The following is a 26,717-nucleotide window of genomic DNA, read 5'->3' as shown; positions in this document are numbered from 1 at the left end:
TCTATGAAGGGGTTCTTCATGCAGAGAGCTATCATATTGCTGTAACAGATCTGGACAGACTTGCACAAAGAGATCTTAGCGCTAAGATGATCGTAACTCCCATACTTAACATAGGCTTATGATAGTCTTAGTGCTAAGAACGCTTTGTGCAAGTGAGCCCTGATCTTAAAGAGCCAGTGAGTGAGTTGGTTAAACGCCGCTTTTAACAGTGGTCCAGTTACATCGCGGCGTGTCAGCTTAATGTGGGAGGAAGGCCGAAAGTGATGCAGGTCTCAGACGTTTACCACTTCGGTGAAACCCACGAGCACGGGTATGGTGCTGACAAACCTAGAAACATAATCGGGGCGAACCGGGATTCGAACCCACAATCATAGGTTTCTGGCATGCCCAAGGGCGCAACTCTGCACAGCGAATCACTGCGCCTTAGACGACTGGGCCATGGAGACACTCTGACAAAGATTCCTGTCACTGTCTGGCTTGAACACCCACTGTACCATCACCCGTAGGACACCGCCTACGCTATGGAGTTAACAGTGTCGAGTCATATAGACATCAAGGTTTGCTGTTAAAAATACAACCAAAGTGGCCAAACAACACAGTGGCAAAATAAATAAACACATTCCTGTTGTTAGCAACAACATCTACACAAAAAGCACTTTCGTCACAAATGACGTGAAGGCACCTGCCTCGGATAAAAACAGTTACAATAAAACCAGTTCAGAAACATACACACTATACAGTATTTTTTTTTTCATTCTCAAAATTAAGATTTAGAATATGTTAATCCCCAATTGACAAGAACATGCATCTTCATCGTTGTGGGTTCTGTATACACTTCGCCCGTCCAGGACACGGCCCAAATGTTTCATAGTGACGCACCATGGGAACTGAACAATGCCTTTACATAACTGACCAATCAAATAACCTGGGTGAACTGAAAGGGAGGGAATAATATTCAGACCAATCAAGTGATGACTCATCACGAAGCAGTTAACTTTGTCAATGTTTGGTAAAGTTACCCAGAAAATAATATCATTTGAGGTAACTTCAGTATATGCAATTTACATTTTATTATGAAATACACTTTGGACCCTGTTGGCAAAATATCTTTATTTTGAGTTTAATTGAGAACGGCAAAAACTGACATTAAAGGGATGGAGGCGAATGGGTTATGGGTATTATCGTAATAGAATAGAGGTTCAATATCTGGACATTGGTGGATGCAGAGACAAGTGACCTTGGTTTCCTGTGTCTGTTATTTAGCACGTACACAGGCAGAAACCTTTCTTTGGTTCTGAGACAAGCCACCACGTTAACCACAAGGCTACCCACTGGCCAGGTAGATACAGCGCCATGATGGGACGTCCACACGACAGTCCTCGCTAGTGCCAGGATTCACTGCAGGCATCTGTACCGAGCTACAAGTGTGGTAACCACTAGACTACCCACTGCCCAGGTAGATACAGCGCCATGATGGGACGTCCACACGACAGTCCTCGCTAGTGCCAGGATTCACTGCGGGCATCTGTACCGAGCTACAAGTGTAGTAACCACTAGACTACCCACTGCCCAGGTAGATACAGCGCCATGATGGGACATCCACACGACAGTCCTCGCTAGTGCCAGGATTCACTGTAGCTAACTGTACCGAGCTACAAGTCCTTACATGCAATATCTTGATTTGACTGGCTGGATATTTACTTATTACACAATATGAAACATTAAGCCGGAAGATGGAGGCGCACACAGGAACCTGATTAATGAGGGAACATGCTGCACACATGTAATCGTAACCCTTTCCAGACATCACCACATCACTGTCTCCACGACACCTCCATGCTGTCCAGACATCACCACCTCACTGTCTCCACGACTCCAGCATGCTGTCCAGTAGAAACATCACTCCTTCAGGGAACCATGGCGGATTTACTTCTAATAAACTGGTTTACAGATCGGCCAACCCTAAACATCAGGAATGTGCAAAAACATAAAATGTCAGCTTGAAGCTTTTTTTGATTACTGCCGAGCCTGATAATCACTCAAAAACATAATAATCTCAAATTGTTATGTGTGACTGGGACAAATGACAGATGACCAATAAATGTATGCTCAAAGCATGAGAAGCAGCTATGATGCAGACTATCCACAGCTTCAGCGGTACCCCTAGCAGTGCCTGGCTCTGTTCCTATACTGAACCAGCCCCCCCCAAAGTTAAGGATCATGAATACATTGTGGCAATTTCGTTTTTTGTTTTTTAAGACTGAGCACACAATTTCATAAAAATATCCCTAAACATATTCACGATCCCTAAACATTGTTGTTCAGTATACATAAAACACGAAATCAGAGTGTATGGATTATTTTTCTCATCCTGCTATTATTTTTTTCAAAGTTTAAGGATCTATGTTTGACAACCAAACACTTTGAGAAAAAAACAATCGATAAATCAACAGATTGAAAAAGAAGGCTTCACAGTCAAAAACGTTTACTTTTATCATGGACAATCTTGCATGACTAATTTATTCTGTATATCCTAAAACATTGTCCATAGCGTTCATGATTGTAACCTGTGCTGACAGTGGGCTCCTAATAGTCTTGGCTCAAAGTTGTGTGAGAAATCAGGGAATGGGGTTTATTCTGGAGATGGAAGAACAGTAGATAGGATGCGATTCTAAAACAACTGGGGCAAAGCAATATGAAAATTATAACGCATTCACAAACAATAAAAATATCGTACATTGTCATAGATATTTGCTAAAAGTAAAATGATTGCTGTACAGCAAAATGTTTTGGACATGGATGAATATTCACAATAACTCCATTCTCATTAAAATGAGATCTTTTACTTCAATACAATACAATGTACCTCTTAATGTTAAGATGTGAGGTCACCTCCACAGGAGATCGCGTCAGGTGAACTTTCTAATCACCAAATCAGTGTCAAGAATTCTAAGAATTGTATTCTAAATTACATGTGAGCAAAGCATTGAGACAAGGATATGTGATTTTTGTGTCTAGAGATTAAACATAATTAGCAAGTTCTGAATGCAAAAAATAAAAACATGCTATTATTCTCTTATGGAGATTTTTCACATCCAGTCATTTCTGAGGACAATTTGTGTTCTGTGGAGGTTTACTTTTGCGGGGATCAATAATTTTCTGCATAGAAGTAGCAAAGAAATGAAGCCAAATCATATAGAAGACTGTCATCTGGCTCAAAAACCCATTAATCCTTCATTTAGACTGGGTGGTCAAAGTTCACTATGTGTTCACCCACTGCAACAATCTATGGAGGTATCCTCAGATCTTCATGCAGAGAGATATTGTATTGGAGTAAAGGATCTTCTTTTAATGAGATTGCAATAACTGTTTCTACAGCATGCTCATCAGACTGCCTAGCATAGATCACCACTGAAGATGGAACCATACACATGCCACTAAAAACAGGAACAGCTACTATACACAAGCCATGCCTAAAACCACTCCCTCCAATGAAATTTCATTTCTCCCTCAACTTTCATAGAATAGCCCTTGCTTTAGCGGTGAGACCTGGCAATAGGATCAGGTTTCACCATACTGCCATCTCAAACATTTCAGCCACACAGCAACTCTATTCAATGAAGGCTTTTTATGGCATTTTCTTGTCCTGTAAGCCACAAACTGCAGCTATCTTTTTAAAGATGCCATTAAGTCTAGAAGGTGGAGCATGTTCTGGGGAGTACCACACACTATCAGCTCTCGTAATGCGATTAGGGGTCAGATAGAAAGGAGCGTCATCTTCAACGGTGTGGGGTGGTCGCTTGTCCCGATAGCGCTTGTACAACCTAACATAGCACCTCTCGGGATCTTCCTTGTCAGCATAAATCTTACCCCCTTTGAATTTGCCTGCGGGGCATTCTAAATATTCATGTCCGTCTTCGTCTTTCGTTAAATGGAAATCGCCCCATGTGAGATTGAAGTGGTCGGCTGGTTGTTTGATGCTAAAGAAATAGTTGTTCACAAACCACATGGTGTTGAGGAGGGTGTCTGGGTTACAGCCTCCTAGCTCACCTGCTTCAAACATGATCGTGACATCGTCCTCAGTTATTGGGGTCTGCACTACAGGACCACCCTTAGACCTTGCCTTTAGCTCACCGATTTTGTCCCTGAGGATCTGATTCGAGTGTTTAAACTGGTCGTCTTTGGTGATTGAGAAGGGGTAATTGGCATCTTGGAGATACCTATCTAAATGACAATGAATTTTCTTCAAATACAACGGTCCAAACTCTTGGCCATTGTTTTTTCTGAGGGTCAAGAAGAAGTCTGAGAGGAGGTTATCGAGTCTCTCGGGATGGATAGTCTGAATTGGCTTCATTCCCTCTCCCCGCTTCTTCTGGTAGTCATTAAACAATTTCAAAGCGTGACGCTGGTTCTTCAAGGAGGATTTGTATTTCTTGATTTCTTTGTCATCAGATTCCCCTTTGGATCCTCCCGGCTGGGATTCTTCCATCATCTCCTGGCTTAGCTCGGCCAGTTCCTCATCCTCCAGAAACTCCTCCATGTCCACCTCAACAAACTCATCTGTTTCTTCATCAATCATCAGCAGAGACTTGTCAATCACCTGCTGAGGAACACTAGCAACCTCCTGAGGTCGAGCAAATCCAACATCAGGCGATCTCATTGAGATCTGAGAGGTGGACGGGCCGGGGAGCACAGTTTGACCTTGGACATTCTGCACTGGAACAGTTGGTCTTGGACTGTGTTTTGCCACAACAGTAGCAGCAGGAGGCTTCATTCCCAATCTGACCGGAGGCTGTTTTGACGGGTGAATCCCTCGTGCAGCAAAAGCCATTTGTTCTCTGGCATAAAACTCTTCTTCAGGCATGGGGAAATCTTCTGGCTTCATTTCTGAAGCTTCATACTCAGGATCCTCAACCTCCTGTTTGACAAGGCTCAAATCAGGCTTGATTTCAAAGTCCTCCAAGATTGGTGGCTGACTGGTTTCTTGTTCCTGCTGTGGCTGGTGCCCAGACCACTCCTGATCTTGGTCCATCATCTGATCCATCGCCTCTGCATTGGGTGTCCGGTTCCAGTTGCCTTGTGGGCGGCCCTGCTGGGGAGGACCATCCTCCGAGTCCGACTCTGATCCTGGACTCTGCTCCTCGTCATCAGCAAACTGAGTGATCCTGGGCACAGCAGGCCTCTGTGGCACGTTGGTCACTCTCTCAATGGACACATTCCGATACACATAAGTATCGCTGCCTTCCCACTCCTCGTGCAGGACCCTGGTCTTGTGCCTGGCTTCAGGGTGGTAGAAATGAGACTGGGAACCTTCTTCAGGATAGAAGTCTTGCTTCTCTGATTTGACCGGCACCATTTCTCGATCTTGCTGATGAGCAAAACCTCGCCTCTGTCCTGGCATCCTGCCCCCAACACTGTGAGGAGGGAGGCCTCCATTGTCCTTCTCCTGAAACACCAGTGACGATACATTGGAAACTTTGAGACCGAAGTTTCTCCCTCGCGGTCTCATTGGAGACTCTACAACTGACTTTTGGTGCATCCTCGGGTTCTGAGGGCCTTGGGGAGGTGGTCTCCTCTCTTGTCTCATTGGCTGTCCAGGACGACATCGCCCGTTCAGATTCTCCTTTGACCTTGGATTCAGTCTCTGCTGCCGGCCGAGATTCTGGCTCATCGGCTTCCCTGGGGTACGAAAGGCCTTTGTACAGTAGCTCTCACTGATCACATTGCCACAGCTCTGCACCAGCTCACTGAGGACGTAACGTTCCTTCTTGGTGTTGTCGATCTCAACACAAACATAGCCACTCACTTCCACCAACTGATTAAAGTCCAGGAAGGATTTACACAGTTCTTGAAGATTGTCAACAAAGGTGGCAAAGAACTGCACTGAATACTGCTTGTCCATTTTGATTCTATGTGGGCACCACCTAGTTCAGTTATCTGAAAGACAGAAACACAAGGTAACAACTCCATGTATTGTGTATACTATCTTAACATTTAATATTCTGGGAGTGAGGGTCTAAGGGGTGGGGTGGGGTGGGGTGGGGTGGGGTGGGGTAGGGTAGGGTAGGGTAGGGGGTGAGGTTGGGTGGGGTGGGGTGGGGTGGGGTGGGGTAGGGTAGGGTAGGGTAGGGTACATTTTTTTACACAACTTTTTATGGAAACACAAAACATTTTTCCAGTGAACAAATTTTTATTTATTTTCAAAATCCAAATTTAAATGATTTTTTTCTCCAGCTTTAACAACAATTCCAATGACATGAACACATTGCATCAATGATATTACATTATTCTCCAAGATTTTTCTGAAAATGTTTAATCACAGAACAACTTGTGAAGCTGAATGACTGTATAGTCACTAAGTGAATCTGGTTTAACATTGTTATTAACAGTGCTTAACAGTGATATATCACGGTGTCAGCCCAAAGTGATGCAGGCCTTAGATGTTTACCATCTTGGAGAAGCCCCTTACCAAGGATATGGTACTGTGTAACGTGAAACAAAATTATCATCAGGGAGAATCTGGGATTCGAACCCATGCTCATAGGTTTCTGGCACATCTAAGGGACGTAACTCTACCCAGCAATCTGCAGTCAACTTAGTCAACTGGGCCACTGATGCCCCAAGTGAGTGAGTGAGTGAGTGAGTTGGGTTTAACACCGTTTTGAACAGTATTCCAGTTACATCACGGCATGTCAGCTTAATGTGGGAAGAAAGCCCGAAGTGATGTAGGTCTCAGACGTTTGCCACTTCGGTGAAACCCACGAGCATGGGTATTGTGCTGACAAACCTAGAAACATAATCGGGGCGAACCAGGATTCGAACCCACAATCATAGGTTTCTGGCGTGCGCAACTCTATTCAGCGAATCGCGGTGCCTTAGACAACTGGGCCACCCGTGCCCCCCTGCCCTAAGTGAAGTTGTATAGAGGGAACATAATAATGGTGAAACCATTTTCACATACAAGGTTCAGTCAACTCTTGCAGATGTTTTATTGAAGCTCAAACAGAAGCACAGAGATACAATTAGTCACAGACATACATGTGGAATCCTGAATAAAGCAGGAGGGCAGATCCGCAGTGAGACGTCTCTATCCTTATTGCACACCACAAAGTAACGTTCAAACCTCCACAGCAATAGGTAAGAATGTCTTTTACCTGACAGCGGTTGTTTACAAACCAGACATCTGCTTCATTGTGTGATTTTTAATGGACTTTGCATAGACTCATTAGTTAAGCCAAAAAGTAACTCTGGAATTCCAGCGTAGTTCGGCAAGGGTGGAACCTCTACTTTTACAATCAGTTAACTCCCTTTCCCTGGGAAGATTCTAATATTGATGATGAATGATCTTCCTATAATTATTTAGAGATTAATCAAATGTTTGAACATTTCAAATAATAATTTCTCCTCAGTGAACTATGGTGAATGAGTGATATTGATATTATACCGCTTTTAGCAATATTCCAGCAATATCACAGCGGGGGACACCAGAAAGGGGCTTCACACATGTCGGGAATCGAACCCGGGTTTTCGGCGTGACAAGCGAACGCTTTAACCACTAGGCTACCCGACCGCCCCAAAATGGACACAATCAAACAATCATTGCATCATTAAAGGGCAACCAACACTATCATCGGAACATCAGGTGCCAAATGTAGAGTCTGGTCACTTTCAGGTCTGTCTCCAGGATCCTAGGTCTGACAGGATCCTAGGGGAAGATCATGAGGAGAGGACAAACAGGGGGCACTAAACTATGAAACAATAAACAATCAGTTACTCAAACACAATTGCTTAGGCTCCACAAGCCACCTGACATCAACCATCTAGATACAGGTCATGCACATTTATCAAAAATATTTTAAGATCAATACATTGTCAATACTTCACAGGTTCATTGCCTGTGTCTACATACTCCCTTTTTGACGGGTGGTTGCTATATTTTAACCAATGAATGAAGCCACTCACTCAGTCCTGTGGAATGAGAGTGCTCGGACCATTGAGTGAGTGAGTAGGGTTTTATGCCGCTTTTAGCAATATTCCAGCAATATCACGGTGGGGGACACCAGAAATGGGCATTGTTCCCATGTAGGGAATCGAACCCGGGTCTTCGGCATGACAAGCGAACGCTTTAACCACTAGGCTACCCGACCGCCCCTCGGACCAATGAACGCTCCTGATAACTAGGGCTGCAACGATACAGGAAGGTCACGATACGATACGCATCTCGATATTCTGGTCACGATACGATACGTATCTCGATACGCAATGATAAATAAAACAAGACTTAAAGCATGTCAAGATTGAACCTTTCATGATTTTGGAACAGTCAAAATTATTTTATAATAACAAAACTACTGAAGTTGGAACTTTCTCTAACTTTCCTTAAAAACAATTCAAAGTTCAAACACCAGAAAATAATTAATGTACTCCACCGGTGATACAACTTCAAAGAATTTTATCAGGAATAATATATTCCAATATCGTGTTACCTTAGTTGCAGCTTTTACTATATATATATATATATATATTTCAAATTATAAGAACCACAAGTGTAGCATTTTGGTACAGGTGATTGCTGTTGCAGGATACTTTTACGTATGGAACAATTTGATCAGTCACCCTAGGGACTTCCCGTGCTACATGTATTTCGATTGCGAAAACCTTATGTTGACATATATTCGCCAAATTGCCACACACATGACTTTTAAGGAGTCAAAGTATGGCATTTTTAATATATGTATCCATTCTCTAGCAACTAAAGTTCGTTTCAATACGTCAAAAGTGGTAATCTGACCGTGGTTGCAGTATCTCTTCACACACGATTTCACATAACTTAATGAAAAAAATATTAAATGAAATTTTGAATAAAATTAATAAAATATATTACAAACACAAGTCCAGATATATAATGAACACGTTTTAATAACAAGATAGTATAGTAATGGTATTTAATTGCGTACTTCAGTTCGGATTTGCTGACAGGTATTTCCGGTGTTATGTGCTTGCGGGGATCAGCTGATAATGTTTTTTGAGATGGGGAAAAACATGTCGGTGTAAAACCTGAGCTTATTAAAAATGTAAGTACGTTTTGGGGAGCCATGCGTTACCGCGCGCTTTAACCAATTTAGCGGTTTATTGAAAGGCACAATAGCGAGGAAACGCTTTACTTGAGATTTGCGTTCCGTATCGTGGCGTATCGATAAATGGGCCCACGTGTATCGTATATCGTATCGTGGGTCAAGTATCGCAATGCATCGGAATATCGGTGTATCGTTTCACCCTTACTGATAACCAGCATAAAGTTCATGCACAGAGTAGGGCTCATTTGGTTTCATTGAGTTTATAAACAGCTTCACTTCATGAGCTAGACACACGTGACTTTCACACTGCCAAGGGGGAGTCTGTAATCATGGTGATGGAGGAACAGTGTGTAGTCAAGACCATGAAGTATTGATGCCGAGATTAATCCTCTGGTTACGTTTCTCACAACTAACCTATCAACAACTTCAACTGCTGGCAATATACAATCTGGGCAATCAGACCAGGGCCATGTACCACAAAGCAGGATGATCGTAACTCCCATACTTTAACATAGACTTACGACAGTTGCAGCACTTAGACGATCGTAACTCCCATACTTTAACATAGACTTACGACAGTTGGAGCACTTAGACGATCGTAACTCCCATACTTTAACATAGACTTACGACAGTTGCAGCACTTAGACGATCGTAACTCCCATACTTTAACATAGACTTACGACAGTTGGAGCACTTAGACGATTGTAACTCCCATACTCTAACATAGACTTACGACAGTTGGAGCACTTAGACGATTGTAACTCCCATACTCTAACATAGACTTACGACAGTTGGAGCACTTAGACGATCGTAACTCCCATACTCTAACATAGACTTACGACAGTTGGAGCACTTAGATGGTCGTAACTCCCATACTTTAACATAGACTTACGACAGTTGGAGCACTAAGACGATCGTAATTTCCATACTTAAACATCGACTTTTGACAGACGTAGCACCAAGACCATTGTAACGATCATACTTTAATGTAGACTTACGACAGTTGTAATTCACATACTTTTACATAGACTTGCAACAGTCGTAGCACCAAGACAATAGAACACCCATATTTTAACGTAGACTTATGACAGACATAACTCCCATACTTTAAAATAGACTTGTGACAGTCGTAGCACTAAGACAATCGTAATTTCCATACTTTAACAGACTGACGGCAGTCGTAGCACTAAGACAATCATAATTTCCATACTTTAACAGACTGACGGCAGTCGTAGCACTAAGACAATCGTAATTTCCATACTTTAACAGACTGACGGCAGTCGTAGCACTAAGACAATCGTAATTTCCATACTTTAACAGACTGACGGCAGTCGTAGCACTAAGACAATCGTAATTTCCATACTTTAACAGACTGACGGCAGTCGTAGCTCCCCTACGTTTACATCAACCTTCATAGCAATGCGATCATTTTGTGTAACAGAGCCCTGGGCCCCGTTCCTCAAAGCGATCTTAGCACTATGACTGTAGTAAGTCAGTGTTAAAGAATGGGAGTTACGATCAACTTAGCGCTAAGATCGCTTTGAGGAACAGAGCCCTGATCTCTTCACTAAATCCAATAACTATTTGATTGTACAGGTCTTTACTAAATTATTTCCACATGAAAAATAAACTGATGGATGTAAAGGAACAATACAGCTGAATTTGACTGACATGACACCCACAGGAGCTGGTCTATGTAGTGACATATTTAACATGTCTCTCGGAATGCTGAGTTTGATGTTTGTTGTTTAACAACGCACTCAGCAATATTCCAGCTATATGACGACAGTCTGCAAATAATCAATCCAGTGATTGACATCATGAGCATTGATTCACACAATTGGGATACAATGACATGCATCAACTAAGTCAGTGGGCCTGACCACACAATCTCTTTAGTCGCCTCTTACGACAAGCTAAGTCGCCTTTTACGGCAAGCATGGGTTGCTGAAGACCTATTCTACCCCGAATCTTCACGGGTCCGGAATGCTGAGCATGGTATTTCGGACATTATGAGTAAGAAGCAATTTAGAAAAGCAGCAGTAGCCCTTTATCTGTTTTATTTCCCTCACGTTCCCTTTTTGTCTTTAGTATAGTTTCATCTTTAATACTTGTACAAGTTGCCATTGTCACAAACAGTAGAATTAACATGGCGACATGAGGTCCTTCACATAATAACCATGACACTACGTAGCAGTTACGGAAGTTTCTTGCACCGAAGTCCACATGCTTCTGCCATCTTGTTCAACACACCCGTCAGTCGAGACACACTAACACCATTAGCTGAAAACCATGGCCCATGGGCAGTGAAGACATGAGCAGGGCAGAGATAAAATGGTGCATCATCTGTGAGAGTGCTGGGGGGACGTCGGTCACGATAGGTCTTGTACAAGGTCACAAAGCAGCGTTCAGATTCATATTCATCACTGAATACTTTCCTTCCTTTAGATTTGCCATTTACACATTCCAGCATTTCCAGTCCAAAACCAGTCTTACACAAACGGATGTCTCCCCACCTGAGGTTGTAGTGGTCAAAGTTGTGTTTGATATGGAGGAACATGTTGTTCATGAACCACATGGAGTTGAGAAGTGATTCTGGACTGTCCGGCCCGAGCTCCCCAGTCTGGAACATGACACTGATGTCCTTACCAGTCACCCGGGTGCAGTTTCGGGGCTTTGCTCGAGCTTTAGCTTCTGCAATTTTCTCTCTGAGAATTTGCCTCGAGTTCTGAAACTGGTCATCTTTTGTGATAGAGAATGGGTAGTTGGCATCCTTCAAATACCGCTCGAGATGCGACTGAACATTCCTCAAGGACATTGACCCAAACTCTTCTCCATTGCTCTTCCTCAAGGAGGAGTAAAACTCGGCCAGTACTTCATCGAGCTTCTCTGGGTGCATGGTCTGGATAGGACGAATCCCCTCACCTCTCTTTTTCTGGAAATCATTGAAAAGGTTGACAGCGTATCGCTGGTACTTGAGTGACGACTTGTATTTCTTTCTCTGCCTCTCCTCATCACTGAGGACGGACTTCTGACCTGAAGGGGTCTGGCATCTGAGGTCACCCAGCGCTTCCTGACTGAACTCAGAGATGTCATCATCGGAGGACTCCCCCATGTCAACATCCACTACATCATCCGAGTCTTCATCGATCACCACCACACATGACCCTTGTGAAACAGGTGCCTGTTGCTGGGGCAACGGGCAGACGACGTGTGGACTCCTCATTGATATCTGCATGGAGGGTGATGGTGAAGGTTCAGACACACTCAACTCATCTACTGACCTCAGAGGTGCAGGAGTCTTTGTCTCATGGGGGAACACTTTGGCATCAGGAACTTGGCTTGTATGTGCTAACATCTGTGCAGTGAAGTACTGCTCATTGAGCACAGTGAGGTCATCATCAGCCTCCTCATCCGACGGAGAAAGTTCCGGAGCTCCTGTGTCTGACATGTCCACATCCTCGCAGCTGGAGAAGGTCACCGTCTGTGCTGTTTTGGAGGTCCACTCCTGGCCTTCACTCAGAAGCTGGTCAAGGTCAAGGTTTTGTTGGTCTTTAGGCCAAGGAGAACGGGGCTCAACTTGGGATGATTCGGACAGTTTATTTTCACTGTTCACGAGCTGGACAGCACCTGAATTCTTTGGTTTATCTGCAGGAATATTATACACAAAGGTGTCTCTCCCTTCCCATCCCTCCTGTGAGTACTGACTTGATTTAGGCTGGAATATGTTAGATGGTGTGTGGGGACTTTCTTTTAAACTCCATTGATGCTCATCTGTTTTCTCCTTAAGCTCATCCTGATTCCCCGAGCTTTCCTCTGTGGGTGACATTTCCTTCGCTGTCACAGCCAGAGATGATACAGATGCTATTTTAAACCCAAGCCCAGCATCTGGCACAGACTCCCCACCCATCTTATTGTCTGGGGTTTTCTGAGATTGAACGTCAGTCCGGCCAACAGCTTTCAATTTCAGTTTCCTATCCTTTTCCCTGGTGCCTTGAGGCAAGTACTTCTTGGAATTCTCACTGATCTTTGTGGCTGGTGTTTTGAAAGCCTTGGTGCAGTAGCTCTCGCTGATCACATTGCCACAGCTCTGTACCAGCTCACTGAGGACGTAGCGCTCCTTCTTCACGTTGTCGATCTCCACACACACATAGCCACTGACCTCAACTAGGTGGTTGAAATCCAAGAATGTGTTACAGTGGTCTTGAAGGCTCTCAAGAAAGCTGGTGAAGAACTTCACTGAATACTGCTTGTCCATTGTTGGCTGACCTGTCCGTCTTATCAGTTTCTGAAACAGAAGGAATTCACATTTTCAGCAGTCGAAAAGCTGAGGAACTCTCATAGTTCTCTCAAATTAATAATATGAAAGAGCAGATTATCTTGAATACTATGACATTTCTCTGGAAGCAGATACTGCACACAGTGACATATTAACAGTTATAATGTTGAGGACTTGAAATAGAGACATGACTTTCGTGCTGTGAAAACAAAACTGAAAAGCAATATATTTCTGTGAATGAAACTAAAGACCAGTTTATTTTCCGTAGATAACAGAGTGTGAGTTCAGCTTTTGAAGAAAATGTTTCCCTCAACAATCCACTCCCTTGATATATCTGTGACTGATGTTGGTGAATCATAAAGATGAATTCTACATTATCTGCAGTCGTTCTCTGCAAGGGGAACTGACAGTGCAGTTATAGAGGGCGATAGCATCCCAAAAATCATGCCTGGAACATTTACTGCTCCAGTGTAACCCATGTTAAAATGTAACTAGAAGACTTTACCCATCAACTAATCTGCTGGAGGCAGTTGGTAGCAGCCAACTAGTCCTTAACTTCAAATGACATAAACTACATACAAAAGGTTGCCACAGATGTGCCATCCCTTTACATGACAGGTGAAGTGAAATTGGCGTCCAAGATTATTGCACTTATATATCTACGTGCATGCACATGTGTGTGTGTATGTGTGTGGCTGCTTGTACTAGTCCGGACTGATGCCGATTTATAGTGCTAGCCCACTGAGATACCATGCCGCAGTTTTAACATGAATACCCCACTCAGACACAGTATACTGACTCCGAGCCGACCAGTCCTTGTTTTAGCCTCTTAATGCCGAACGCCAGACAGAGTAACAACAAGTACCATCTTTTAACGTCTTTTGGTATGACGCGGCCGGGGATGGAACCCCGGACCTTCCGCTCTCCGGGCGGACGCTCTACCACTAGACCACAGAGGCGGTCCCTTTACATGACAAGCGAGAGATGATCATTTTCAAAAGCATGTTTCCAGAACCCTGTATTATTTTGCCAATATTAAAAGAAACTTAATTCAGATGTTGGCTAGCTGGAATCATTCTCTACAGAAGCTTTGTTACAATAAATTCTGTTGCCTGTGTAAAATAGAATATCCCTACTTGTCTTGTATCCACCACTTCAGAGGTTTCTCAGAGAGGCCTAAATAGGACTACTCTTGATTGTTGCCATACGTCACAGTCAGCACTATACCAGCTATGCTACAGTGGCCTATAAATGACCCCTAGTCTAGGAACACACTCTAGGTTACGACGACCTAGTCTGACCACCCGATCCACATTAGTCTTGTTTGTTGTTTAATGCCACACTCAGCAATATTCTAGCTATCTGACAGTTGTCTGTAATAATTGAGCCTGGACCAGACAACCCAGTGATTGACATCATGAGCAGCGCTCCAATTCAATTGGGATACGATGACATGCAATCAACCAAGTCACCGAGCCTGACAACCTCATCCATTTAGTCGCCTCTTACGACAAGCATAGTTGCTGGGGCCAATATCATTACCCAGAATCCCCGCAAGTTCCAAATTAGGTATCTCACAAGCAATAAAGTGTTTTGGGACCTCTTATAAACTTGGTCTCCATGTGGTAAATACGATCAAGAATAAAGATATGACAAGATAAAAGACAACATTAGTAAATAGTTGACTGGTTTCATGATAGACAGTTGCTTTTGAAAAATTTATGACAAGAATGTTCAGCTCTAAAGTCACATCTGACGCACAAAATACCTGATTCTTACTTTTTGTATTACAGTAATCACCCAAAAGGAATGATGAAGCAATCTCATTACAATCAGACCTTCTTCTCCATTACGATACCTCTTTCCGTCAATGTCTATATAACCCTCTATAGGACCATCTGGGGCACTTCGTAATCAGCCAATCAGCGATGAGGCATCTAAATGTTCGGTACAAGTGAGAAAAGCATTCAGACAGCATATCTGATTTCTGTCTCAAAAATGGATCTAAACAGGCACTTCTGAATGGAAAATAATAAAGGTTGTGCTATTAGATTATATCCTGTTGCTATTTTACAGCCCCTGTCGTTTCTGAGCGTCTCTGCTTCTACAACCACGGTGTACTGTCAAGGGTGTTCTTGTTTCTCTGTGTGTTTGCCTTTGTGAGAAATTGAACTTGAGGTGGTAAAGAAATGAAACAATATTTTAGAAACCTGACATCTGATTGGCTGAAGAACCTATGCCTCCTTCATTTAGATTGGGTGGTTAAAGTTAGATCAACGTTTATATCACACAACCTCCTATGGACAGTTGGTCACATCTTTACGCAGAGAGGAATCGCAACGGAGTCAAGATCATACTATAATGAGCTTAAGATAAGGCAAATTAGTACAACCAGGGGAGGCAACTCTGAACAGCAGCTAACCTCCGCTAGCCCCTCACTGACCTTGTTGATCAAAAGCAAGGGATGGAAAGCAAAACAATTCAGAAATTTATGAAAAGCGTATGTTATAGTCTTGTGCAGTGACAGAGTGAGAAAGTCATAGAACAATAGGCTTAATAAATAGGTACCCACCGTCAAATTTTCCTTGGCCAAATGTCAAAATTGGAGACCGAACTGTTCAATTAGAAGATCGCTGACTTTATAAACGACCAAAACTATAAATGCGCTAAATAATATGTAGTTAAAAATAATGTTATGTTTGACGCAATGCATGGCAGACATGACATCTGGAAACGTCATGTTAGACAGAAATCATGCGTCGTGAAGGTCAAAGGGATACATCATACACTTTAGTCAATAGAATATATACATGAGTATGAAGGAGTAGAAAACATATCAGCATAGTGCTGACCATGAATAACTTGTTATTTTATGATGACCATATCAGTATTGCATGGATGCCAACCCTAGCTGAAGCTTTGGAGAGCCAGTGGGATAAAAAGGCGTAATTTCATGTGAAAAAGAACAACGTTAACAGTAACATGATGCATGGGTTTTGCTTTGATATTATTGTTTGGCCAAGATGTAAGTCAAACATATGGTTAAAGCTCCACATGTTAAAAAAAAATCATGTAACACTAATTAACTGTTTTTTTTAGAAATTCTCCTCATTGTGAATAATTAATAAGTTCATCCATCTACCTTTTTCTCACTCATTACACCCAAATCGTAATGGTTGGCATCGCTGCATATTGGGATAGCACTAGTCAGTGATCTTATGTTAAATGCGTCCTTAGTGTAAGTAGAGCCCCAGATTCTATCAGGGGTGTCCTTGCATATCATCACTATTCAACATTTCAGATTAATCTTTACCCCTACTGAAATTAGTAACTGCTTCATGTGCTTGAATTCAACATGATGCCAGTACTCCCTGATTTTAACGTGTTCAGATACCACTGAAACTACACTTCATGTCATCAGCTGGTGTCACTATAAGAAATATACAATCAATTTAGTACTTCCAAATTTAGCATTTTGCTCTCTCCACAACAATTGATAGTGAAAAGGATGAGAACAGTTGTTGATGAGCATGCATAGGACTAGATCACTAGTTGGTGTGGCATATCCAAATTCATCATTCAAGGTATTTAGTTGATATTGTTTAATGATATATATGTATTGACAAAAAAGAGTTGCAAGAGAGAATCTCACAATTAGACCACATCACACATTTAGCTTTCATAACACAAACTAACAGAGCGGTTTAGCTGCAGAATGATACTATTTTTGAAATATTTGTCATATCTGAACGATATGTTTAACTTTTAAGCGTTATTCATTTGTTATTTCAAGAGATAACGGCTATTTCACTGAACATGTTGAAATGTATGACGATCTTTCTTTTCGTGACTGGTCTAAATCTTTAGGCTTGGTTTAGCACCAATGTCATAGCGGAAATCATGCTTATTCTGAGCTGTTATTATATATACTGGTATGAACAAACGATTGCACTTTTAAATCAAACCAAATTTGACAACACTAAAGCAATAATCGTAAAATTTTGGGTTTGGCTATCGAAGTGATTGAAGCGCCGTTATTTCGAAGCAGGTGCGCGCTCAATGCTCAGAAGGCTTGGTTTCTCTTGTGGTTTGATGGTATTTGCAAATACTAATTAGGATAAACGTTGATAAGTTATTACAGAAAACAATAATGTTCACCGATTAAATGACGTAAACATCTTGCTGTTCTTTGCAGAAAATTTTCTCGCAGCACAGGAGAAAAACGGAAACAAATACAAGGGGGAGATAATTTGTATGTACGATTTTCTACAAAACTATTCATATTGATCAGAATTTCAAAAAGAAACCCTCAAACGATACTCAACATTTGTCCTATTTCAGCTTGACTCGAACAATTTGTATTATTTTTTACCTGCCGTAAGTTATAACGATCGTTTTACGGTCAAATTTTTAAAGGAGATGATGAATTTATGGTCTTTCATGTTGGATTATTATGTACAATGAGTAAACATGATAATGATAATGAATGGAGCTGTTAAGCGATTTAATAATACATATACAAATAGTGATCGCATGAATGCTCGTTGATGACCTTCCTAATATGTCCTAAAATGCCTGTGGGCGGCGATTTAGCAAAGTAACAATATACGTCATGACTGACGAATATCAGCGCCTCTTTCTTTTTTTAAATGAAAAACACAAAACACAACATGTAGGGCGCAAAAATAAATCAAAATAGGAAAACGGGTAAACTCTAGTACCCATAGCCCGTTTCTTGATAATGCATCGTTCGATATTTCACAATTATTTAGAGTAACTAGCTGTCATTTTAAGCACCATGCTGAAATCAGCCCTGAGAATCCGATTGCCATAGCGACCGAATCAAGACAACCTTTGTCGAAATGAACATTTAATCCCAAAGGATAATCCCCGTGTAGCCAAGACTCGAATCAGTTAGAGTCACTAGAACTATTCAGAAGACGCTAATCCCCTTTGACCCCCCCCCAACACACACACACACCACACACACACACACCACCACCAACAACCTGTCTCTCATTGTCTCGTATATATTCTGTCAGACACCCTGAACAACCTGTGACTCAATGTCACTGCTCATTAGTACCTGTTGTCTACGTTTATCGCTTGATCCGTGTCGGATGACCTTGGCGATAAAAAAGACAGAGCCCTAACTAGACGCCTAACGGGACACACGAACTTAAAAAGCCATAAACTAAAAATGTAAAAAAAAACAACACCTGCCCTCATTGTCCTAGACCACGAAATATTTCAACGTGAACATTATAAACTACACCGCAACCATTTCTTCAGTAAAATAGTCACAAACATTACTGCAATTCTGCAACTCCTCACTAAATCATCCAACTATATATTGTCACCTAGGCAAGTATCTCATAAAATACTGGGTTGTCTGCTCCAGACTCAATTATTTACAGAAATAGTTGGAATATTGCGGAGTACGGCGTTAGACAACAAACAAGAAGACAAATAACTCGGACTCTGAAGAAACAATATTCGAAAGCTCTCAAGGAAGTCCACCATACCTGTCTATATTTCTCTGTTGTTCCATTCTGTTATATAATGTACATCCATATTCAAAGACAATTTAACCAAATTTATTTACAACTGTTTGGCATTATTTCAATGGTGTCTGCATTGCCGATAATATCCAAAAAATATCATATTTGAAGCCGTAGTATTAGTGAAAACAGCACTGACTTTTGCATAGAAAGAAAAAAAAAGAAGTTGAAATCGACAAGTCAAATTTGTCTTCGTATCCTGTGCAGCTGTGAAGAGACATGGGTCCAGACATTTCCCCACATGGACAATTCCGCACTCAAAGTAGGACATTTCCCCACACCCGACTTTTGGTTATATTTTTGTAAGAATTAATAAGAGGTTGTTGGCCCACTCTAACATTTACATCTAATTATAAGAGGACATCCGAGATGAATATAGACTGACATGTTGTACGACTGTACATTTGTGATCTTGACAATCACCCGGTGTGACCATCCGGACATGATCTCATTAGGGTTTGTGATTATTCACTTCGGAGTCAGCAGAACGCGAAGCGTCAGAAATGGTAGTGTTGATAGTTGTAGGTGTATAGTATATTATTCCGGCAGCTGTTTGCAAAAGAGTTGCGCCTCTTTGTACACACGTTTTCCCTTCATTGACAGTAAATACGGAAAATGAACGGCAATAATTATATGCAATGATGACATAACGCTGCAAGATCAGGTGATTGACTTTGTGTCCGTGTTATGTTGGACAATATTAAGAGATAACTGACACTGAAACAAATGAATAAATCAGTGACAGTTTGAAGTTTAGGACAAAGCGTGAAGATAATTATTTAGATTTATGTTTGAGTTAGTTAGCGTCGCCTGACATCGGGTACAAAAAACGCGGAAAACTCAATCGGTGTATCATATTATGGACATAGAAAAGAGCTTGAATTTCGGGAAGGATACCTATATATTTACCTTATTTATGTCAATAGCAGAAAAAGCAACTAGCCTTCTGAAGAACTGGCCTAGGTGCCATTGAAATAATCAAGATATGGTTCAGGGTGCCGTAGTCCACTGTTGAATACCATGTGTATTATGTTATTTAGCATATCATTAATTCATTTCATACAGGTGTGTATAGGTTATGGGGTCAGCCTACATAGATCTACAGTTTGTAGCTATATTGGGATGATGGAGTCTTATCTCGACTTTGGTACCATCAAAATGTACTAATGGTAGAAGTGTAAGCCTAACAATAAGGTGTGTTGCGATACGATACATATTTTATATCCTGATACAATACTTTTATTTCATTAGTTGATGTTCTGTTTTAGGAAGGGTGGCCCAGTTGCCTAAGGCGCCGTGATTCGTGTGCAGAGTTGCGTCCCTTGGGCACACCAGAAACCTATGATTGTGGGTTCGAATTCGGTTCTCCCTGATTATGTTTCTAGGTTTGTCAGCACCATACCCGTGCTCGTAGGTTTCACCGGAGTGGTAGACGTCTGAGACCTGCATCATTTCGGGTTTTCCTCCCACATTAAGCTGACACGTCGCGATTTAACTGAAATACTGTTAAAAGTTGCGTAAAACCCTACTCACTCACTCAGGTCTAGATACCCTTAGGCATTGTCCAAACTGTCCCCCCACCCTTGAAGAAATGAAGCAGCCCAAGAAATGTTCAGTGTGAAAGTATAGTAAAGTACGGCTATAAGGAACGCAAAGGGACCACTAACTTTAGTTCATTATAACTGTATTTCGTTGTAAGTATTTCGACTAGCAGACGTCCCATAAATGACATAAAATACGAAACATAAGTAAATACATGTTATAAATAGAGTAGTGATAGTTTCATTGACATACAGACACAAGAGTAAATTGTTAATTGAGGTGCAAATTGAGGACAAGGTATCAGTTCTTTATCCAGTTAATCACTTGCCTTCAATTGTCTATTGCCACTTTGAACAGCCGCACATACTGACATGTGTGCAGCTCTGAGATTAACAGATCGTTATAAACATAAGCATTGCTATATCCGTTATTTCGTTCAGTGTGTTCATTATATCCATCAATTATATATCATAAAATATACAACAAAAAAACAAGTGCCAAAAAACAGTTCGTTATATCCGTCAGTTCGTTAGATCTATAGCATGTTCATTATAGCGTGTTCGTTATAGCGTGTTCGTTATAAACATTTACTGTACATGCCACCATTGTGACGTCCATGTTTATGCCAAGGATGCCTTAGCTCTGTGACGTTGTATCAGCATCATGTCCCAGTAGCTAGTGGCACCAAATGTGAAGCTGTGTTGATGTCACTGAATTCTGCATCACATTCTTTAGTTGCTGTTCATCTGGATATCTGCTTAAGTTGTATTTCCTTACTTGCTTAGATATACTATTCTCCACTGCTGTGGACCCGTGAAGATCCAGGGTAGAACAGGTCTTCAGCAACCCATGCTTGCCCTTAAAGGTGACTATGCTTGTTGTAAGAGGCGACTAACGTGATTGGGTGTCAGGCTCGCTGACTTGGTTGATGCTTGTCATCGATCCCAATTGCGTGGATGGATGCTCATGATGTCAATCACTGGATTGTCAGGTCCAGACTCGATTATTTACAGACTGTCGTCATATAACCGGAATATTGATGAGTGCGGTGTTAAACAACAAAAAAACAAAACAAATCCACTACACTGTATTTTGTTTTATAAGTACAATGAGCATGTGATATTGCCTATTGGTTGTGTTTGTGGTAGAAGTGCTTTCAGATATTGTGGCAATGATGTCATAAGCAAAAGTTATTGTCACATCTAGGGCTGATACAGCTGCAGACCAATCAGAAGGCAGGATTCTAAGATGTCATGGTATAATATGGTATGTGTTAATGGTGTGCTGGATCTGGGGAGTGATCAATATGACAATTGTGCAAAGATCTGATTTTGTATCTGTTGTACATGCATAGGTAGATCCAGAAGGGGGGTCCGGGGTGGTCCAGGGAGTCCAGGGGGGAGTCCAGGGGGTTCAGGGGGTTCACAGGTTTGTATACAGTGCACAGCTCCACTGCCCGTGAATACATGCAGCCGCTATGCAGTGGATTTGCTTTTCTTAACCAGACAATTAGGTTACATCCTGGTTCCAGTGATGGGGAAACTAGCCTGAGCTGACACTAATGTCATGGTTGAATATGATGTATCTGATTGTGGTGACGTGAAACGGGGTTTAACATCCCGTTCATGATTATTGCCCTTTTATCATGTTTATATTGACATGCATGTGTGTGTGTGTGTGTGTGTGTGTGTGTGTGTGTGTGTGTGTGTGTGTGTGTGTGTGTGTGTGTGTGTGTGTGTGTGTGTGTGTGTGTGTGTGTGTGTGTGTGTGTGTGTGTGTGTGTGTGTCTGTGTGTGTGTCTGTGTCTGTGTGTGTCTGGTTTTATAGTGATAGCCCAAGGAGATACCATGTCACAGTTTAACATGGATAACCCACTCAAACATAGTATCCCCTTAATGCCGAGTGCCAGGCAAGGTAACAACAAGTACTATCTCTGAACGTCTTTTGGTATGATGCGTCCGGAGATCAAACCACTGACCTTCCGTCCTTCGGGCAGACTGCTCTATCCACAAGACCACATATATCTTAATGATATGCATGATATGTACATGATAAGAGAGTAATGATCAAAAGTAATGAAATAAAGAACTATCGTTAGTTAATGCTCTACAGTTGGTATCCAAAATGCTCCTGATTTGTAGTCATGTTGGTATCAATCAGAAAAGTTCAAAAGCCAGACTTTAGACAGCGCTTCCTCCCTTCACTCTCTAACACTACCCATGCAGTCCACTGATCCCAGGAAATGGCACACGGGTCTGACCTTGACCATATGTTAAATAAGGTCAGTGAACCAGGGCATTTGGGGATTGTAAATGAATGAATGAGTTTATTCCGTAAAGGGGCGACTGGCCCATTCTAGGTACACTGGACTGATCAGTTCACCTTACAGAGTGCTGACTATTACACCAGGGGACCGATTCACAAAGCGCCCGCAAGCTACGAACACATCAACACTCAGTGCTGAGAAGGATGCACAAAAGTTTACTGAGGCCGGTCATAACCTACGAACGCCCCGTGGATCGGATCCACACACACACTGGCAACCACCAGTCTCACATTGTTACAATGGCATAGTACTACAAAACTGGCTAATCTTTAAGAAGAATGTTCCTTTTCTTGGGAGCAAGAAATACATGCTTTGCAAAGCTTCTCATAACATAGAGGTTGGATCTATATAATTGTTTTAGTTTATCCAGAGTTGGACTTATGCAATAATATTTAGGAAGTACCTGTTCCCTTAAATTCGAGTAGACAAAAGTGGAATTCAGTTGGTATATGTGGCACAATACTAAAGGGACATAGGCATTCTGGCCTTGGTATTTCATAATCCATACCTGCCTCTACCAATAGATTAGGACTAGAACAGCTAAACCTAACAAGTGTTGTTTGATAGATGGCTATATCAATACAATTGGTCAGATTTTCATAATTAAAATTTTCCTTGAGAGAGCAAAAACATTCCAGTTTAAAAAAACATTCTAGATTATTATTCCATAACGGATATTATTTTTGGATTGTAATTGTGATTACAATACTGATACTCGATCATGCCACCCTGTTATTAATACTATTGTTAAACAGATAGTTGTGATGTATAAGAGACGTTTTCCTTGTTGCAGGTTTTTTGTGACAAGACATTGACAGAATTATAATGGAGACCCAGCATTCAGCAAAGTTCTTCAACTCTTTCTTGGAACACGTCCAGCTTCTGTGCAAGTCCTACTTGACCTTTGACCAGGTCGTGGAGGTCAGTGGTTACATCTGCCTTGACCTTGACAATTGCAAGAAGGAGCGATATGTTCTCAGTGAGCTGGTTCAGAAGCAGGGGCAGACGGTGAGTGAGAGCTTCTGTACTAAGGTGCTGAAGACGGTTCAGGGAGCTGGTGTAAAGAGTGCCCACCCAACAGCATCGACAGGTGCTCAAGATAAGGAGAATACTCCTAGAGATGGATCTGTGACTCAGCTCCCAAGTGGCAGCGAGGAGAGACAGCCTGGTGTCAGATCACAGTGTGTACCGAGGGAGAGAAGCGTGGAGTCGGTGTTCCCGAGTCGCGACGTGAATGAGAGTGTGAGGCAGGAGGCAAGCATGTTACGAGGTGTTGAACTGACTGAGCGGACACACAGAGAGCAACAGGACACTACAGGTCCTGATGGTGCAGGCCATCAACAGCTCAAGGGAGAGTCGGACGACCAGGATGAAAATATTGAGATCAAACAGGAGGTGTTTGAAGATGAGGTTGTGCAAGGCAGTGCTGGGCTTTGTAACCAAGGTAACCGTGGCTCTTGGCTGACGTCGCTGGGAGCCCAACAGTTGAAAGAAAGAATAAATATTGTCAGTAATGCTAAAATGTCTTTACAGAGGCATTCAAATCTTTCAACAAGCTCCACTAGGGTCAACAGGTCCGAGAGTCAAGAGAGACCGTATCATGTGCCACCAATATCCACCATATTTTCTCCATCTGCAACAGCCACAAGCTCTGTTTCTAACTCAATGCCTGTGAATTTGTTGAGGCCAGGGATGTTCAGGACATCCAGAACGAATGGTTTGATGCCAACATCCAGCACCACACAGAACGCATCCTTTCCTTTCCCCAGTGTCCTTGGGAGAGGGCATATGGACGACTCCATGTTGGACGTAGCAGATGTGGACTGGGGTGAAGGTCACCCAGTGGCTGCACAGCAGTCACTGTTTGGTCTGAATGCGAACTACCAGGTGCATGATTTGATCAACACACCTTGCAGATGGTCGCGCAAGAGGAGAGGCAATCCAACGTACCGCGTGAAACAGAACTGGAGATATGCTGTGCGTCAGTTTGAAAACTTTCTACGTTTCAAGGGCCAGGAGGTGATCCCGATCAACACCATCCCGGCCTCGCAGTTGGATGGCATGTTGTGTGAGTTTCTCCAGTGGGTTAAGAAGAGTAACGGGGAAGACTTTCATCCTTGGTCCATGAAGAATTTCTTCTATCATTTAGAATGCCACTTGAAAGAAGCTGGATATGCTAACTCTATCACCAAAGATGTGGAATTTCAGAATTCGCGTGATGTCCTCAAGAGGAGAATCACTGAACTACAGTTGAGGCTTCACCCAACAGGCCTCTGAAGGTTTCCTTGGCAGGTGTCTGGCGTCATGCAGATTTCCTTGGCTTCCTGAATTTTTCCATGGAAACGTGAAAGTTTCCATGTTATCAAGCAGGTTTCCATGGCGTCATGCATGTTTCCATTGTGTCATCTGGATTTCCATGGAGTCGTGCAGGTTTCTGTCGTGTTATGTGTTATGCAGGTTGTCATGGCTTCATGCATTTTTCCATGGTGGCGTGCATGTTTCCATGGAGTCATACAGGTTTCCATGGAGTCATACAGGTTTCCAAAGCAGTTATGGTTTCTATTAATCATGAAGTTATAACAAGTTCCATATATCATACAGCATGTACTATAGAAACCAAGTTTCCATTACCTGTGTGAAAGGAAATTAATGTACATGATCTGGTATACTGTCAGATTGTAGAGCTATGAACAAAGATATGTCAGATGGCTGTATACTATCAGATCGTAGAGCTATGAACAAAGATATGACAGATGGCTTATATGACAGATGGCTGTACATAATCTTAACACAATATTCACCGAATTAGGGATTACTGCATTAATCAGCCAGGTTTCCATAGAGTCGTGCAGGTTTCCATGGAGTCATGCAGGTTTCCATGGAGTCATGCAGGTTTCCATGGAGTCGTACAGGTTTCCATGGAGTCATGCAGGTTTCCATGGAGTCGTACAGGTTTCCATAGAGTTGTGCAGGTTTCCATAGTTTAATTACATTTCCATGGAGTCGTACAGGTTTCCATGGAGTCATGCAGGTTTCCATGGAGTCGTGCAGGTTTCCATGGAGTCGTACAGGTTTCCATAGAGTTGTGCAGGTTTCCATGGAGTCGTACAGGTTTCCATGGAGTCGTGCAGGTTTCCATGGAGTCGTACAGGTTTCCATAGAGTTGTGCAGGTTTCCATGGAGTCGTGCAGGTTTCCATGGAGTTGTGCAGGTTTCCATGGAGTCGTACAGGTTTCCATAGTTAAATTACGTTTCCATGGAGTCATACAGGTTTCCATGGAGTCGTACAGGTTTCCATGGAGTCATGCAGGTTTCCATGGAGTCATGCAGGTTTCCATGGAGTCGTGCAGGTTTCCATAGAGTTGTGCAGATTTCCATAGTTTAATTACGTTTCCATGGAGTCATGCAGGTTTCCATGGAGTCATGCAGGTTTCCATGGAGTCATGCAGGTTTCCATAGAGTTGTGCAGGTTTCCATAGTTTAATTACGTTTCCATGGAGTCATGCAGGTTTCCATGGAGTCATGCAGGTTTCCATGGAGTCATGCAGGTTTCCATAGAGTTGTGCAGGTTTCCATAGTTTAATTACGTTTCCATGGAGTCATGCAGGTTTCCATGGAGTCGTGCAGGTTTCCATGGAGTCATGCAGGTTTCCATGGAGTCGTGCAGGTTTCCATGGAGTCATGCAGGTTTCCATGGAGTCATGCAGGTTTCCATGGAGACATGCAGGTTTCCATAGAGTTGTGCAGGTTTCAATAGTTTAATTACGTTTCCATGGAGTCATGCAGGTTTCCATGGAGTCGTGCAGGTTTCCATGGAGTCATGCAGGTTTCCATGGAGTCGTGCAGGTTTCCATGGAGTCATGCAGGTTTCCATGGAGTCATGCAGGTTTCCATGGAGACATGTATTACCCAGTTTAATTGGTGTATTCTGT

The 26,717-nt window shown here is 42.3% G+C and overlaps 3 protein-coding genes across 3 annotated transcripts; 1 reads left to right on the top strand and 2 right to left on the bottom strand.

The window, feature by feature from the left end:
• Positions 1-529: 529 nt before the first annotated feature.
• On the bottom strand, positions 530-17,601 carry LOC139452785 (uncharacterized). The gene is made up of 2 exons (XM_071234400.1): positions 17,515-17,601; positions 530-5,937 (listed from the first exon to the last, which is right to left on the bottom strand). Exon 2 carries the CDS (start codon positions 5,900-5,902, stop codon positions 3,629-3,631), a length of 2,274 nt encoding a protein of 757 aa, XP_071090501.1. The 5' UTR covers positions 5,903-5,937; positions 17,515-17,601; the 3' UTR covers positions 530-3,628.
• Positions 11,132-13,335, bottom strand: LOC139453012 (uncharacterized). Its single transcript, XM_071234638.1, has one exon. The coding sequence runs from the start codon at positions 13,333-13,335 to the stop codon at positions 11,275-11,277; it is 2,061 nt and encodes a 686-aa protein (XP_071090739.1). The 3' UTR covers positions 11,132-11,274.
• A 1,891-nt stretch (positions 17,602-19,492) lies between the features above and the next one.
• On the top strand, positions 19,493-25,856 carry LOC139452851 (uncharacterized). The gene is made up of 2 exons (XM_071234489.1): positions 19,493-19,581; positions 23,579-25,856. Exon 2 carries the CDS (start codon positions 23,611-23,613, stop codon positions 25,060-25,062), a length of 1,452 nt encoding a protein of 483 aa, XP_071090590.1. The 5' UTR covers positions 19,493-19,581; positions 23,579-23,610; the 3' UTR covers positions 25,063-25,856.
• Positions 25,857-26,717: the final 861 nt, after the last annotated feature.

Source organism: Haliotis cracherodii, unplaced genomic scaffold (genome assembly GCF_022045235.1).
Source record: "Haliotis cracherodii isolate W230 unplaced genomic scaffold, xgHalCrac1.p SCAF_9, whole genome shotgun sequence".
Taxonomy (NCBI): domain Eukaryota; kingdom Metazoa; phylum Mollusca; class Gastropoda; order Lepetellida; family Haliotidae; genus Haliotis; species Haliotis cracherodii.
Note: the sequence above shows the minus strand (reverse complement) of the source record. Positions and strands in the feature narration are given on the sequence as shown.

Coding starts and splice junctions, on each gene's coding strand:
- LOC139453012 (XM_071234638.1), bottom strand. CDS start 13,335: ATGGACAAGCAGTATTCAGTGAAGTTCTTCACCAGCTTTCTTGAGAGC.
- LOC139452785 (XM_071234400.1), bottom strand. CDS start 5,902: ATGGACAAGCAGTATTCAGTGCAGTTCTTTGCCACCTTTGTTGACAAT.
- LOC139452851 (XM_071234489.1), top strand. CDS start 23,611: ATGGAGACCCAGCATTCAGCAAAGTTCTTCAACTCTTTCTTGGAACAC.